The 15,680-nt window shown below is 36.3% G+C and overlaps 1 protein-coding gene across 7 annotated transcripts in view; it reads left to right on the forward strand.

Annotated features, from left to right (window-relative positions):
* Nucleotides 1-15,680, forward strand: part of RALGAPA1 (Ral GTPase activating protein catalytic subunit alpha 1) — a 138,336-nt gene that overhangs the window by 52,815 nt on the left and 69,841 nt on the right. For all 7 annotated transcript variants that reach the window (XM_082318766.1, XM_082318768.1, XM_082318772.1 and 4 more), the window contains 10 exons: nt 976-1,100; nt 3,247-3,463; nt 4,575-4,751; nt 8,096-8,248; nt 9,775-9,968; nt 10,093-10,191; nt 10,304-10,459; nt 11,944-12,072; nt 13,061-13,186; nt 14,426-14,484. In XM_082318766.1, the coding sequence (XP_082174892.1) occupies nt 976-1,100; nt 3,247-3,463; nt 4,575-4,751; nt 8,096-8,248; nt 9,775-9,968; nt 10,093-10,191; nt 10,304-10,459; nt 11,944-12,072; nt 13,061-13,186; nt 14,426-14,484 (1,435 nt within the window). The remainder of the gene's footprint in view (nt 1-975; nt 1,101-3,246; nt 3,464-4,574; nt 4,752-8,095; nt 8,249-9,774; nt 9,969-10,092; nt 10,192-10,303; nt 10,460-11,943; nt 12,073-13,060; nt 13,187-14,425; nt 14,485-15,680) is intronic.

Genomic DNA, 15,680 nt, shown 5'->3' on the forward strand with positions numbered 1-15,680 from the left:
ATTAACAGAGGATTCTGTAATGCATCCTGCATCGAGATGTTAATGCCACCTGAGGGCAGTCTTTGTAAGCATAGCACCATGAGAGTGTGACTGTCATGGGTCTCAAAAAAGCGATTTGCTTCTCTGCAGAATCTAGACTTCTGGAAAAGAGGTATCTAGAAAGCACTAATTTTAGAAGTACATTTTATTTTAAATCTCTAACATTTAACAGAGCCTCAATATTAGAATAAACTACACTGTGGTCTCATGAGAGATGACACTGAGGGAAAAATTCTTATAGAGAAAACATGAACTGGAATAATTTCAAGACTTTAAAGGTGAAGATCATGGTCAGGTGTAACAGCCACAGTTAAATATGAACAGTATAGTTATATCAAAATATAACACAGATAAATGAGTGAACTTAATTAATTGTTCATAACCATTGACCATCCAGAGTTTGAATTTTCATTCCATGTACTAGCATGTAATTTTGTTACGTAAGATTTTCTTTGCACTATTTATACTAACTGTATACGGTGCCACGTTGACATTTGTCATTACTACATATTACAACCTAGTTTACTTTTTCTACTACATTGCTTTTCATTAGGAATGCAATGAAGAAGGAGCCTGTAGGAATCATATAAAATTTTTAGGATTTAGTCCTTATTTTTTGTGATATGGAGGAAGAATACATGCTGTATCCTTAAAGCAAGCATTAACAACTTTGAGTAGTGCTTACCTATAAGCTTCTTGCTCTTAAAGGTGGTACTGGAAATCGACTAACCCTTGCTTAGTGGGAAGAAGAAGCCGTACTAATTCTTAAAGTAGAATCTGCTTTAAAAGAGGGAAATTCTTAAAATGCATGTTTGCCGATTTTGATTTTTTTTTTAAATTTCTGTTAATTAGCAGGGGTTTTTTCCTTTTTTACCTTTTGTTTTGAAAATGTCTTGATGTGTTGTTTACTATATACAGTTGTTCATTTGCTTTTAGCTAATAGAGAGGACATGAGTCAAAAGCTGCACCCTATTGATAGTGATATTGGCAGTAGCAATACAAATGTTCCTGACCTCATGGATGAATTTATAGCTGAGAGACTCCGCAGTGGTAGTGCACTGGTAAGCCTTTAAACTTCCTACATTTCTATATGTAAGTCCGCATATATGCGTGAACTCGTCAATGACGTTGTAAGTCAGTTCACTAAAACATATTTCTCTGTGGAAGCAATGCAGAAGTTGCTGTCAGATGAATAGTCTCATTGAATTACATGGCCTTAATTGCACCTGTAAAGATCTTTGTACACAGACACTTTCAGAATAATAGTTTATATGTAAGTTTGCAGTCTTCAGTGTGGTATGTAGTTAGGTACCGTGCTGTAGTATGGTACTGTTCTCTACAGGTATAGGCAGCGCAACAGACTACGAAACTACGCTGGTATATGTTCTTCCTTCATTTTTTTACTTCACTTACAAGCGTTGAATAATTTCTTGTAAATAGTTCTCTGCTGATTGAACCAACTTTTCATATGCTTTCTTCCTACACTTTTCCAGAAGTGTCATGTTGTTTGGAATGTCATTCATATTGAGCAATTTTAATCAATTTTAAGTCAAGAATTTCTGGTTACTGTTGAATGGTTACAGAACGAGACAACTGATTTGAAGAGATAAGTGTTTTATTAACTAGCAACAAAAGGGGAAATATTAAAAAAAAAAAAGTTGCAAATGAAGAACAGAACGGGTAACAATTTAAATACAGCATTTCGAAGTTCTTCCGTTCTTTTTTCTGCTTAAAATTCTTTAAGATTTTTTTTTTTTAAGAAAGAAGGTCATTTTAAGACGTGCTCCTGTAGAAAGTTGTCAACAAGTAGTTTGGTTGTTGCTAATAAGGGTCAGAAGAAGATTCTTCGAAGTGATAAGAAAATTCATTTATTTATCATCATCTTTTATAAATGGCAAGAGAGGACCTATAGAGTTTGTCCAAATGTATGCTTTTTTTCGCTTTTGTATTGAACTCATGTTTATGAAACTTGATTGTTGGTGCAAAGCGTTTTTATTAGTAAGTCTTGAGTTACAAGATGAAAATGTTAACTTGAAGTCTATAAAAAAAAATGTTAACATAGTCTGCAAATTAATAAAACAGAGTTCATCACAGCTGGCCACAGAAGAAGACAGAAAGAGAGTGAACATTACTTGTTTTCACATAGATGAGCAAGAATATTGGTTATTAATAGTTCAGAGAAGAGAATTGATACTTTACTTAGGTGGCAAAAAACAGCCAAGATAAGTTTGAATAAATATTTTGAAACTACCACTGATTTTGTAATCTGGCACACAAAAATAGATATGCCTTCTTAAAACAGAGTACCAACTTATTAGGATTAGGTTTAGGTTGTTATATGTATTGAATGCTAAAACCTTGTATCATGAAAAGCTTGTCAGTCTGAATAAATCTCTAATTAGCAGTAGGGTAGTAAAAGTATAGAGAAGTGACTGGGCCTAGTGTAAAAGGAGGTTGTCTTCAGTCTCATAATGCATAAAGATTTCAAGCTGTTTCATAAAAATGTCTGTTCTACTTTTATCTTTCTTCCCTCTCAAGGAAACAGTCCTATCTGTGAAAAAAATGGCTTAAAGACAGACTCCAAGTAGAACACCACCTTACTTTTACATGAGCAAATCTATATGCCTTATTTCTGCTGTATGCTGTCTTTGGTGTACAAGTCAATACCAAGATTTTGGCTTAGTAATAAGAAAAATTAATAAAATTAGTAAATTCATTTGCTTGTGGTGTACATTAAATTTTTCCTTATAGCACGGTAGCCTATAGGCCAGAAAACACAAAGTTCTGTGGCATTTTTTTCTGCTTGTCTCTGGAACCAAGGTTAACAGGTTTTCTTTAGTAATTTAGACATAATCTGGAGGTAATATACTTTTTTACTATTTTTCTCTCTCAAGTCTTACCTAATACATGTGTGGCACATGCTAGTCTGAATCCTAGCCTTTTATGGTATGTGCCCAAAAATTCATTGTGCAAATAAAATTGGTATTTATGAAATTCTGTGGCTGCATGTGTTCTTCACTTACTGCTGCCTGTCTGGGGTTTTGGAAAGTCTCGGCTTTGTTGGTAGTATGATTACAATTTCTGGTTTAGGTACTTACGAACTATTTGTTGCATCCTGACATTTGCAAATGTGGGATTGCTTTTTCCATTTTATGTAAATAAAGCCATCCAAGATTGTAAGATAATTTATGTCTCTTCAATGTTTAGAATGTGACAAGAAGAGGAAGCAGTCCTGGCAGCCTTGAAGTTCCTAAAGACCTTCCTGATATATTGAACAAACAGAACCAAATGCGTCCTATAGACGACCCAGGCGTGCCTTCTGAATGGACATCACCTGCCAGCGCGGGCAGCAGTGACCTCATCAGTTCAGATAGCCACTCGGACTCGTTCAGCGCCTTCCAGTATGATGGCCGCAAATTTGAAAGCAAGTATATTTTTCCAAAAGTAGTAATATTTTGGGTTGCTTGCTTGCAAATTTCTCTTCCCTTTTTTAAAGTTATATACCAGCAGTCTTCTGTAAAGAGAGCTTATTTTGATTTCTCATTGAAATCATTAGCAAGTTAATGGAGCAAGCAGAGTTCTTGAGAGAGGCTATCATGTTTATAGTATACTAAACAAAATAGCACTGGAATACTACCGTGCAAAAAGCAGAACAACAGTGAACAGAAGTTGGAAAGCAATATTGTCTTCTCCCTGGAGTGTATCCGTCCGTTTTGCACAAAATATAAAAATGGAAGGTGACTTATTTTGGAAGTTATTTTAATTCTTTTGAAAACATTTAGGTAAAATTCGAAGAAGGGCTTCTGATACTGTTACAGCGGTCTTTGTGTAGCTGTAAATTAATCAAGATAGTAAGTGTAATATCGTGGTAAAATTAGTATGCTTTGTTTAATAACATAATGCTTTTCATTCATCTCATTTATCCATTCCCACTCTTGTTCAACAGAAGGGGTCGTTCTGACTGCTAGGAGTTATGACTTCATGTATTATGTAAGAGAGAAATAATGTTTATATGGTAGAATTTATTGAAGAAATTACAATTTTTAGGTACGTAGATGTTATGCAACTAAGTGATGTTATTTAAATGTACATTTCAGTATGACGTTTTGTCTTTAGTGTTGAAAAAGCCATTTGTTAGAATATCATTTGCCATAATATTTTTAGTTTGAAGTTAGTGCTTTAACAACGAACTTGGAAATTTCTTCCAGCTTGTAAATTTTGCAAATAAATTCCTTAATGTATGTTTCCATTGTTTTTACTTTATTCTCATGTAGGTGCACTTACAGCAGCTAAGCAGTACGCAGGACATGCAATAAGTATATCTTCTCCAGAACTACAGTCACAGTTTTGTGACAGAAATGATTAATAAGTCAATTACTTTCTGCTGTTACATTTTACGTAAATTTTGCAATGGTGTGTTAGTAGCATGGGAGATGCACATGCAAGTTTTACGTGGAGGATTTTGGAGATGCTGGGCTTTTGGTTTTTATGAGAGTGGTATTTTTAGGTTGTAATACAGTGCTTTCCTCATACAGATTTCAGCTTTGGCACTGAGGCAGGGACGCCAGCTTCCACTGACGTTGATGCAATTTCAGGACAGCAACAGAGTGCTGAGGAGCAAGAAGTAGCCAGTCTAACTACACTCCACATAGATTCGGAAACAAGTAGTCTCAATCAGCAACCATTGTCTGCTGAAGCTGCAACTATTACTGGTAAAGTAGTTAAAAAAAAAAAAAAAAAAAAAAAAAGGGCACATTTATTTCAGAAATTTTCCACCCATCCTGAAGAATGCAAGTTCCAGCTTCTGCAATGAATCTATATTCTATATAAGATGATTCTTGGATTTCAGTTACTTTTTGATTGCTATTGAAAAGTAATGTGTGAAATAACATAAGTGGAAAACCTTTGTCTGACTTAGTTACCCATATGATCCTTGACTTGGTGCTAAATGTATATTAAACCCTTCATGAAAAAATCTATACAACTACCAGGGAGAAATTTCTTACCACATAATGTATGCTAGATCTCTGACAAGTGTCCTTCTCTTACTGGTAGTCAAATAGGAAATTTTCAGGAAGGGTTTTTTCCTTGGAAGGCTTTGATAGTGCTCTTTGAAACCAGTGTGTCACACTGAAGTATCATGGTATTCTTTTATATACATCTATCTTAACCTCTCTCTATATTGTCTGTTGTGTAACTGGGAGCTTTTAATATGCAAAATGCTAGTTATTGTGCCATGTAAGATCAGTTTCCATTTGTGTAACTTAAGAATTCTTTTTCTTTTAGTACTTTCCCTGTTGTTTTCATCAAAAATTGAGCATGTTAGGAAGCAAGTGTTTCACAGCCTCAGTTGATGAGCATGAGGCTCCACCAGTTTACTTTGCAACTGTTTCTTGAGAAAGAGAAGTAGAATGACAGTTAGGTTAGCAACCACCAAGTGATGCAGTTAACCCAAATTGAATGGGCTCCTTTCTGAAAGAGAGAATCTCCCTCTTTGGGGAGTATTTGGAAGAACAGTCTCTTGCCAGATTTTGTAAATGAGAAGTAAAGATGTCCATAGTCATTTTCATACTCCTTGTTCCATAACTGTTACGCACTACCATTCCTGTGCCAACCCTGGGAACAAGTACCTCTTTACCTGTGAAAGCTTATACCTACATACAGTGTCTTGTTCTCTGTGAGAAATCAAACTCTGCCTTTTCGGAGATATTGAAAGACATCTTTACTTCCGCTGCCACAATTTTCACTTTCTAAAATTGCCTTTCTGCTGAAAGAAGCATGGTATTGGCTTTCTTGGACATTGTTGTCTGGTTTGTTCAACAATGTTCAGCTTGACTTCTGTTCTCTTCATTTTTCTCTTTGCTGTGTGCTTGTTGAAAGTCCTCACAGAAAACCTGTTCTTTTTCTGTTTGTTTGTTTTTATATGTTAATAATTTCATTACTGTTTGGTATTTTTGTCCAAGTTTGCTGTATAACTGAATTGATAAGATTGCAATTAATGACTGAGTTGTCCATTGAGAGATTCTGTGGCTGTCTCTTGTTGTTTGGACCACTGTTTTAGAGAGGCAGCTTTTGTGTGTCACATGCATTTCGCTGGGCTTCCTGAGGAAGCAAGACTTGTGCAATTACACTGTCCGTCTCTGTCTGACTGTTCCACGCCCCCAACAATGCTGGAGCCCATTGTCTAATTTCTGCTAAATTGACATATAGGAAGAAAACAGAAGGACATTATTTTCTTTGCAATGCTATGAGATAGGCAGCTGTCTAGTGAAAACTGCATGTATGCAGAGTCCCATGACAGGGAGGCTGCAACGTGAGTTCGCTATATTAGGTACCAGCAAATCCATGCAGAAACTCAACCTCAAAACACACTCCTAAGAAATGAATTTTCGGTGGTTCTGCTGCTCAGAAAACGACTTGTTTCTAAATAGTTCTGCTTTGAAGGTTTTTGGAAGGAAAATTTCTTCATGGCATGTAGGCATTATTTCATCTTCTTAGCAAATGATTGAGTTTACAATTGATTGCTGTTTACGAGTCCTAGAACAAGTTCCACCCATAGTTTTCTCTGTCACATTTGGATCCACATATACTGGAGTATCTTTTAGTGCCTCTTAGAGGAATCCAGTAGTTCAGCAAATTTTCCATAATTATTTCTGGCCTTTCTCTTCCAACATATGAAGGTCTCTCTCCCTCCGTCCCCTGGTCCCTCCCTCCCTCCCTCCCCTGCCCGCTCTTTCTCTCCCTCTCCTTCACGCTCTGTCCCTCTCTAGCCCCATCTCCCTTGCGTTCTCCCCACGCCCACCGCTCTTCCTCTTGATCTACTTTCATCCATCCCCACTTAATGAGCAGAATGGAAGAGAAGTAGGAAAAGATTTCTTGGAACGTCTTTTAAGTGTGTATTTTACATTATCTTTGTGATCATGTGGAAAACAAGTGATCAGTAGCAAGAGGAGAGTATCGTTACCTGTTGGGTGAAACAGTAGTCTGTGTGAAGCAGTGGTGTCCATCTCTCCTGCACAGAGGTGTTGATTTAAATTGGTAGTTAAAGCTTCATTGCCTTTGTCATTTAAAGCAGATACAGACCTTTGCAGGTTCACAATGTGATTAAGTTTGTTTACCACAATTTCTGTTCTGATAACACTGACATTTTCTGTCAAGTTCTTTAAACAATTTGTTCTCCTTACAAGAAAAAAAACACTTTGCAACCAATAATTTGGGAAAATGACTATTTTAAAAGACTCACTTTTTCATTGCTGCCTCTAAAGTTCAGTTTCTCTCTAATACTGAACCTCACACATAATATTTTTGCGTCCCAGTTACGTTTATCTAAAAGTTAAAATAGGTTTGTATTCTTCCATTTGACATGTGCTGATGTGTAGGGAAGTATGTGGTGAATATCTGTTCTCTTTTTTTCCTGCCATGTGACTGTTCTGTCCGAACTCAGCTTTTTATAAAGATCTTTAGGCAAATTCAGGAAGTGAAACCAAGGTAGTGCAGAACAAAAATACAGGTACCTACTCCCTCTCCATGCATATCTCAGCAGAGGAGACGTTCCTCTAACTATACAGAACTTTCCCTTCATATGGATTTGCTCAACCCAGTCAGCAGATAAACATCAAAGATTGTCAGTTACCAGTTTAAACTTTAGATTTTGTAAATTAACTTGCATGCATCCATAAACCTGGAAAAGCAGATGCTCCAGGAAAATTTCTGCTTAAACACCTTGCTGGAGAGAAATTTGACTGGTTCAGAACACTGAAAGTGCTGCAAAACAAACACGTTTAAAATTATTTGGACCTAAAATAGAGCTCTGTTAATCCATTTACCTATCTGATTTTGATGTTCGTTCATCTCTCAGCTTTTCTGCATGTAATTTGTTTTCTTTCAGAGCACCATTCACAGGGAGATCTGCTTACAGTTTTTGTATCTTTTCTTGGCCCGATTTGATATATAAAAGTAGCTTAGTTTTCTTTTAATGCTATGTTTAGACAACATTTCAGTAGCTCAAGAAAATAGAAAAGGCTTTTAAGGTAACTGTTAAAAATTGCATTTGCAGGCTCTGAAAGTGCTTCTCCAATCCAATCTGCTCTTGGATCCCGATCACAGACACCCTCTCCTGCCACTCTTCATGCAGATCATATTGAGCAGAAGGATCTGCAGCTGGATGAGAAGCTCCACCACTCTGTTTTACAGACGCCAGATGACCTAGGCAATATCTGGAATAGAAAATATAAACCTGTTCTTTCTTTCTTTTGAATGCAATATAGTGAAGTAGCTAGTATCACATCAGTTGTAAACAATCCTGTACAAGGCGATTTCGACTGCACTTTTAAAAATATTTAATTACAGCGATTTCCTTTAAAAGCCAACAAAAACCTTTTGCATTATATCTTGCATTTCATTGGAATTATTGGCAGTGGATTAATAATCCACACATTTACAATTGTTCTTTTTGATGCTTAGAGTCATGGCAGCTTAATCTAGTATGTGGCCCTGCCATGGACTGTTTTATCATTGCTATAGAAATAATAAGACATAATTTTAAAGTAACGTTATAACTTCTCCTTGGAAGTTTGGTTCTTTTCCCTTTCATATTTAAACAAATTCATAATTACTTCAACTATCTTAGCTATTGAATTCTAGGATACAGAGTTTCCATTTCTCCCATATTTGGTCTCACAGAAACAGGAGAGTGTCTGATGTATATTTCAGACCCTTTTCCTTTAAGTAGCCTACTGATGGACAGAAATATCATCATTTTGCTTTGTACTTTGAAATCTACAGCCTAGAAACCATTAGTGTCTCTACCACAGTGGTCCATATCTTCAAAAGAAGCAGCTATGTGATTAGGCTAAATTCAGATTTAATTTTGATTTTGTCTGCCTGTGGGAGCTGCGAGATTTTCGGAAGATCTCAGCAAATTCTCGTTCTGAGGTGTTTTGAAAATCCGTTGTGAGAGGGACAGAAAGGAGATTCTGGATGCCTGCTGCTTTAAAACTGTGGCTCGTTAGCTAGTTTAGCATGGCTGTTTAGCTAGTTAAGTGTGAGCTGAGTAGACTTTAGCCATCGTAATCTATCGAAGTTTTCTTTGTGTGGACAAACTAGATTAAACGTCTTCCACCTGAAAAGAGTGTTCATTCATATAACACCGATGTGTAGAGAGAGCTCGGTGGGAGTTAGACTGTGGTGCTAGGTTACTGAATGTTGCCTCTCCACTCATACAAATTTACTGCTGAAAGAACAGTAGCCAGAGACAAGTTTACTCTCACCTTTCTCTTCAATTTGCAATAAAACACATTCCTACTAGATTCTAAGGAAAATTGTCTTTCTGTTTTATTAGGAAAAATGTAAAGTTGAAATGTAATTTTACTTGCAAGCAGGCAAGCGGAGGTCTGGAGATTGATTGACTCCAAAGAATGTAAGACAGCACTTACAAAAGGAGTGGCCTTACTAGGTCCACCAGATCCATATTAGGGCGTCAGCAGTGACCTTAAATGTTATGTATGGGAAGAATATAAGAAACAGGACAATTCTTCCTCTACAGAGTTTGATAATGGACATATAGTTAAACATATCCAGTGTTGAGGTGGCTGAATGGGTAAGAAATATCTTACTCTGAAAGCGTGATCTGTTTTTTCCTTTTGGTTTCAAGAAAAGTATGTATGTAATAGTTATATCAGAACTTTTCTTTTTCTGGAGAGATAGGTCTCACTATACTTTTTTCTTCCATTACAGAAACAAGTGAATTCCCCTCAGAATGTTGCAGCGTGATGGCTGGGGGAACGCTTACAGGATGGCATGCAGATGTTGCTACTGTGATGTGGAGGCGAATGCTGGGAATTTTGGGAGATGTCAACAGCATCATGGATCCGGAGATTCATGCCCAGGTTTTTGATTACCTGTGTGAACTGTGGCAGAATCTGGCTAAGGTAAAAGAACTGAATCTCTTCTTCAACCTGACCTGATAGGGCAGGATTTTCAGAAGGCAAAACCTACCACCTTATATATTTCCCTTAAATATTTATCTTTTTGTTTTGTTCTTAATAATTGCAGATAAGAGACAATCTTGGTATTTCAACAGATAACCTAACTTCACCATCTCCACCAGTTTTAATTCCACCACTAAGAATTCTAACACCGTGGCTATTCAAGGTAAATTTGAGCACTAAGCAGTGAAACAGAAATAAAAGTTCATGTAGGTGTAGAAGAGTGTTTAATGTAATTTTTTGATTTATGAATAATAAATATCATTCTAAAACTGTAGGCAACAATGCTGACTGACAAATACAAACAAGGAAAGCTACATGCTTATAAACTCATTTGTAAGACAATGAAGCGAAGACAAGATGTTTCTCCGAACAGGGATTTTTTAACTCATTTCTACAATATAATGCACTGTGGACTTCTCCATGTCGATCAAGTAAGTTTAATTATGAAATTCAGGTTAATATAAATATTATAACTAAAAATAAAATTGTTTTATCAAAAATACTGAACGGATTTTCAGCTGAGTAATTTAACTTTGTCTTTGAAAATAGCTAATGTGACTGATACTTTTTCTAAACTTTGATAAATGACCCTCATGTTCTTGGTTGTAATCAGAAATGCTTTTTTTGTAGTCCATTTCAAGCAAATACGAGGGCAGAAAAGGTACTCTTTCATTTTTTACTCATTGTATGTTACGGATTGAAGCATGCAAGAAAGAGAAGGAAGCAGGTCTCTCTAAGGTCTACTGTTCTTACTTGCTCCCTGATGCAAGTTTAGCTAGTGGGAAAGTAAATTGCGCTCACTACATTAGAGTAGTTTATTTCTACAGCAAGTATAGGAACCAGCAAACTGAGACATACTGAGTGTATCTAATCAGTGAGAGCAGATCTTTTTCATATGGTTTAATATCAACAAGGCTGAAGATATTATATGGCTTAAACACTCTTTTCAAAGGCTTGCATCAGAAGTGTGAAAAAGTTGGTTTTGTGAACTTTTTTGAGGAGCAGTTAGAGGCATAGGGAGATCAAAGGTTCAAACAACCCTGCTTTCATTAACTGGGCAAAACAGAACTAGTCCAAAATTATTCCACAGATGGCTATGGATAGGACAGTTCTTCACTTTCTGTCCTCTAACAACTAGTTTACACTGCTTTTCTTGCTGGATTGCAAATCTTCCTATAACATACTGCCGTTTAGTTGGATATCACTACTATTGGAGAATTATTTAAAGGAGGAAGAAGAGTTATTTTTTTGTGTATCTGTGAACTTGGGATGTTTTTTAATAATTAAAACTTCTTGTACTTTTTCCAGTTCTTTTGAAGAAATTGCATCATGTATATTAATTTTTAAAACTGCCTCACTAAGTCCACAAGAATGTCATATGCTGTGTTGAATAACTATATACCAGAAATGTTGTAAAACAGTTTATTGTAATTCTTTCTTTATATTTTGGTTCCGTATGGATATATGTAAGAGGCTAATACCTTTTTTAAAGCTATAGTCAGGTGATACTTGTTGGAGAGGATCAAGCATGTTGTTAAGAACGTATAATAGCTGGTTATCTCACTATATCTCTTCTATACATATTTAAATGAATGGTTAATCATTTATAGAACTCTTAAAAGCTAAATGTAAATGAATATAAGATGTGACCTGGTACTGACCTCATACAATAGTGTCCAAGGTTAAATTGATCTATAAAGTATACCACAGTTTACTTATATTAATATGAATATATTTAAGGAATTTATCTTTTTATGCTACTCTCTGCTCAGTAATGAGTGTCTTAATTGCCACAATGAATTTGCTTTCATGCATTTTTACTTTCTACCTTTGGTATATACCTACCTTTTTTTTCATTCATTGTTCATCTTGTTGATGCTCTTCTTTTCCTTTTTTTCCCTTTTCCTTCTGCAAGGATATTGTCAATACAATCATCAAGCACTGCTCTCCTCAGTTCTTTTCACTTGGTTTGCCTGGTGCCACCATGCTTATTATGGATTTCATTGTAGCAGCAGGAAGAGTGGCTGCTTCTTCTTTCCTCAATGTAAGTATTCATCAATTAGTTCTCATTTGTGTGCTAGAGGAAAGGATTTGAGAGAAAACTGAGCAGTATTTTTCCTTGACTAAGGTGTTAACTTGACCCCAGGATTCGATGTAATGGTTAGCAAATACAGATACTGTCAGTGGTTTATTCTAGAACACTACACATGTAAGTCCTCTCCAGAAAATATGTGAAGAATCTGAAAATTACTGTTGAAGTAGAGAATATTCTTTTACTTCAGAGTTCTCAGAATTGTGACTGCCATTTATCTGTGCTTTAAAATATTTTCAAATAAATGTCCATTTTGACTATAACTTCATATTAAAAGTATATTTGTTCCTCCATATCTCTGCTATGCAATGACTTTGATGATCAGGCTTGAGAACTCAAATCTGCTAGTGTTTGCACTATTTGGATGCATTTCTGATATTGTTACCCAGGCAACTTCAGCCTTATATAGTAACATGGATATGATTACCTAGGTAGCATTGACCTTGCATGACTGTACTCTCTCAAAGCTCCCAAATACTCCCCTCCAATTGTCTGTGTTTTGAATGTTTCTCACGTCATTTGCCCTTTAACCAACTGTGAAATCCAGCCTCCCTCAAGGTACTATCTGAAGCCTCTGTCACCTTCTTACGCTGTTACCTGTCATGTCCAGCAACGCCTCATGTCATGTCCAGTAGTTTTCCACATCCTGTTCAATTAGCTGAACCTAAGACCTGAGCCGAGTTAGCAGCACAATCGTTTGTAGTCCTAACAATTCCTCTGCTTCCTTTTGACTGTCTTGGAAAATGGGAACATGGGGTATGCATGAATAGCAATCCACGGGGCTGTGGTCTTGGTTTGCTCAGCTCTACAGAATTTGCAGAAGGAGAAAGGAGATAGCTGTGTAGAGTTTCAGCCATTGTTCTCTTTAAAGGCAACTAGAAATGTCAGCTTCCTGATTACAATAAGAATATATATTTCTCCCCATTTTTTTTTCTTTTAGGCACCAAGAGTTGAAGCACAAGTTCTTTTAGGATCTCTAGTCTGTTTTCCCAATTTATATCAGGAACTACCAGCTCTTCACCCAAACATTCCTGACATTGCTGTGTCTCAGTTTACAGATGTTAAGGTAAGAATTTTAAGAATATTTGGATGGCATTCAGTTACCAAGTGTATGTTTAATATGATATTGTTCCAGGAAATATTAACTAAAATTTTAAGAGTCTAAAATTTTTCAGAAATCATGTCAAATAGATTATAAGGCTCAAGATCCCATAAGATCTTGTCAAACTTTATACTACTAAACATACTTTATAATTGCTATTAACTTAATAGTAAAGTGTTTTCATATGTTTGTAAAAGAAAATGATGTGTTATTTCACCTTTTCAAGCCTACTCTCATTATGGCTATTTGCAGTCTCACAGATTTAATCAGCTGATGAAGAGAAGATTGAGAGGTTCAAGATACATTGTTTTATTTATTGAGAATTCACAACTGGTGAAATCTGCCCGTGTTCCTAGGGGCTTTAGAAAACCTCTGTACACCAGTATGTTCTTTTAGACAAAAAGCAGAGATTAATGGAGACCTTACCCTCTCTATTGTAACACAGGGTAGTGTGCCAGTATACTGAAACCAGGCAGAGCCCAGTTCATGTGTTTAATTGCTGTATGTGCGTCAGGTATGATTACTATATCTAAGAAAGTCTCCCCAGAAGTTTCAAAACTGTTTCAATTTAGACACAAATGATGGCTTGGAAGCTGCTTTACACCTTGCTGCCTTTTGGGGACTGATTTTTAATTCCTTCTTTCTCATTTTTATTGCATAATGGCTGTTTACTTGAGCTTTGCTGAGAGCAACCTACAGCTTTATGGACATTTCACTGCAGTTGAGTCAGAATTCTTCTTTGCATCATTCTTAAGGGACTGTAGTCACTCGTTCTGCAAGTACTTCCAAAGACTTTTTAAATCAATATAATTTTGGAGGGGAAAAATTTGCTCATTTAAACCTCAAAGTAATAGATACTTCCTGTAATACCCTTCAGGGCTATTCACAGAAGCTAGCTTTAGGGAGGTTTTTTTTTTTTATCCTTGATATTTTATGAAAATATATTGGCAAGAATTGGATAAACGGTTAATCAGCAGAAATTAGGACAGTAACCTGTGGGATATTCTTAGGGTAGCACAGTAATGAACATCTGGGGCAGAGTAGAAGCTTGGAGTAGTGGTAAGCAAACAATCCATCCGACCACAAACCTAGAGACTCAGCTAAGCAACATGCCTGTGTGTGCTATAATAAAATCCTAATTTTCTGATGCTTCATGTCATGGCGTTATTGATAAATCAGTGAATGTTTTCCTCTTTGTTTTAGGAACTCATAATTAAAACTGTATTAAGTTCCGCAAGAGAGGAGCCATCTGGTCCTGCACGGTAGGTCGTACAAAAAGAGCTTCTAAATTAATAGATTCTTTTCTTTATTATACTATTTTGAGTTGGATATATTGAAGAGCTTGAAGTAAAAGTTTGTATGCATTTTGTTCATGGTTTTCTTTACCACTATCAAAACTGTGGTCTACCATGTGAATGTGAAATTGTTTGTAAATAGAGATAGTAACAGAACAAACATTTTTTGTCAGAGCAAATGCTGGTCTAGCCCAGTATCCTTTCTCCGATAGTGGCTGATAGAAAAGGGTGTTAATATGGGTAAGAATATAAGCTCTGTGCTCTCCCAGCCTACCCTGGTGTTCAGCTCCAGCATTTTCTGTACTAGAGAGGCATTTTTGAGTTTGATTAAGGACAAGATTACTTATGAGGGAGGTATAGTTATTTTTTATTAGACCATGTGATTTAATTTGAAAAACAGAAATAATACAAGGTACCTGAGCCTTTCTTTACGGTATGGAAAAGAAGCAGAAGATACTGAGCTAAGCCTTAAACTGTGAATGATTGCTCTGATGCTTAAACCTAAGCATCTTCATCAAATAGAGAACTTCAGATAAGAATATAGTTACCAGTTTTCTTTTCTATTTCTTAATTTGCTTAGGATTTTGTTCCTCCTTACCCATCCCCTGAGTCTTTCAGTTAGAGAGTCCTGTGGATGGGATTGGTACAGGAATCTTATGCCTACCAAGGAAGAGCACATTTGTGTGCCTTGTCTGTTTGGGTGGAGTGTCTTTATGTGCTCAACTAATAAATTGTTACTTAACAAATGCAAGATACTAGAACCACATGGCTGAAAAACGTTACTGGAAATATCAGTTCATTGAACCTTAAAATGTTTTGCTGGAAAACAGAGAGCAGTTTTCATCAGCCCACTTACCTGTTCTTCACTTGAGCTGGTAATCTCTCTCAACAGAGGGGAAGGAAGGAATGTTCTGAGATAATTTTCCTTTCACTTTTCATGTTCTTTTACAAAACTGAGTTCTAAAAAACATAGCACTCTCCACTTAGCTTTGAAAAAGGTGATTTAAATCCATTTTGTTCAGAACATTATTACTGATCCTGTGGCACTGAAGCACACAGCATTCGTGTCTTGAGTTCTGGCAGCGAGGCTGGGACGAGGAAGGGAACATCCTGCGTATCCCCGTATCCTGTCTGGCCGGCAGGGCGTGCATATAGGAGCAGAG

The sequence above is a fragment of the Platalea leucorodia genome (assembly GCF_965183815.1).
Source record: "Platalea leucorodia genome assembly, chromosome: 7".
Taxonomy (NCBI): domain Eukaryota; kingdom Metazoa; phylum Chordata; class Aves; order Pelecaniformes; family Threskiornithidae; genus Platalea; species Platalea leucorodia.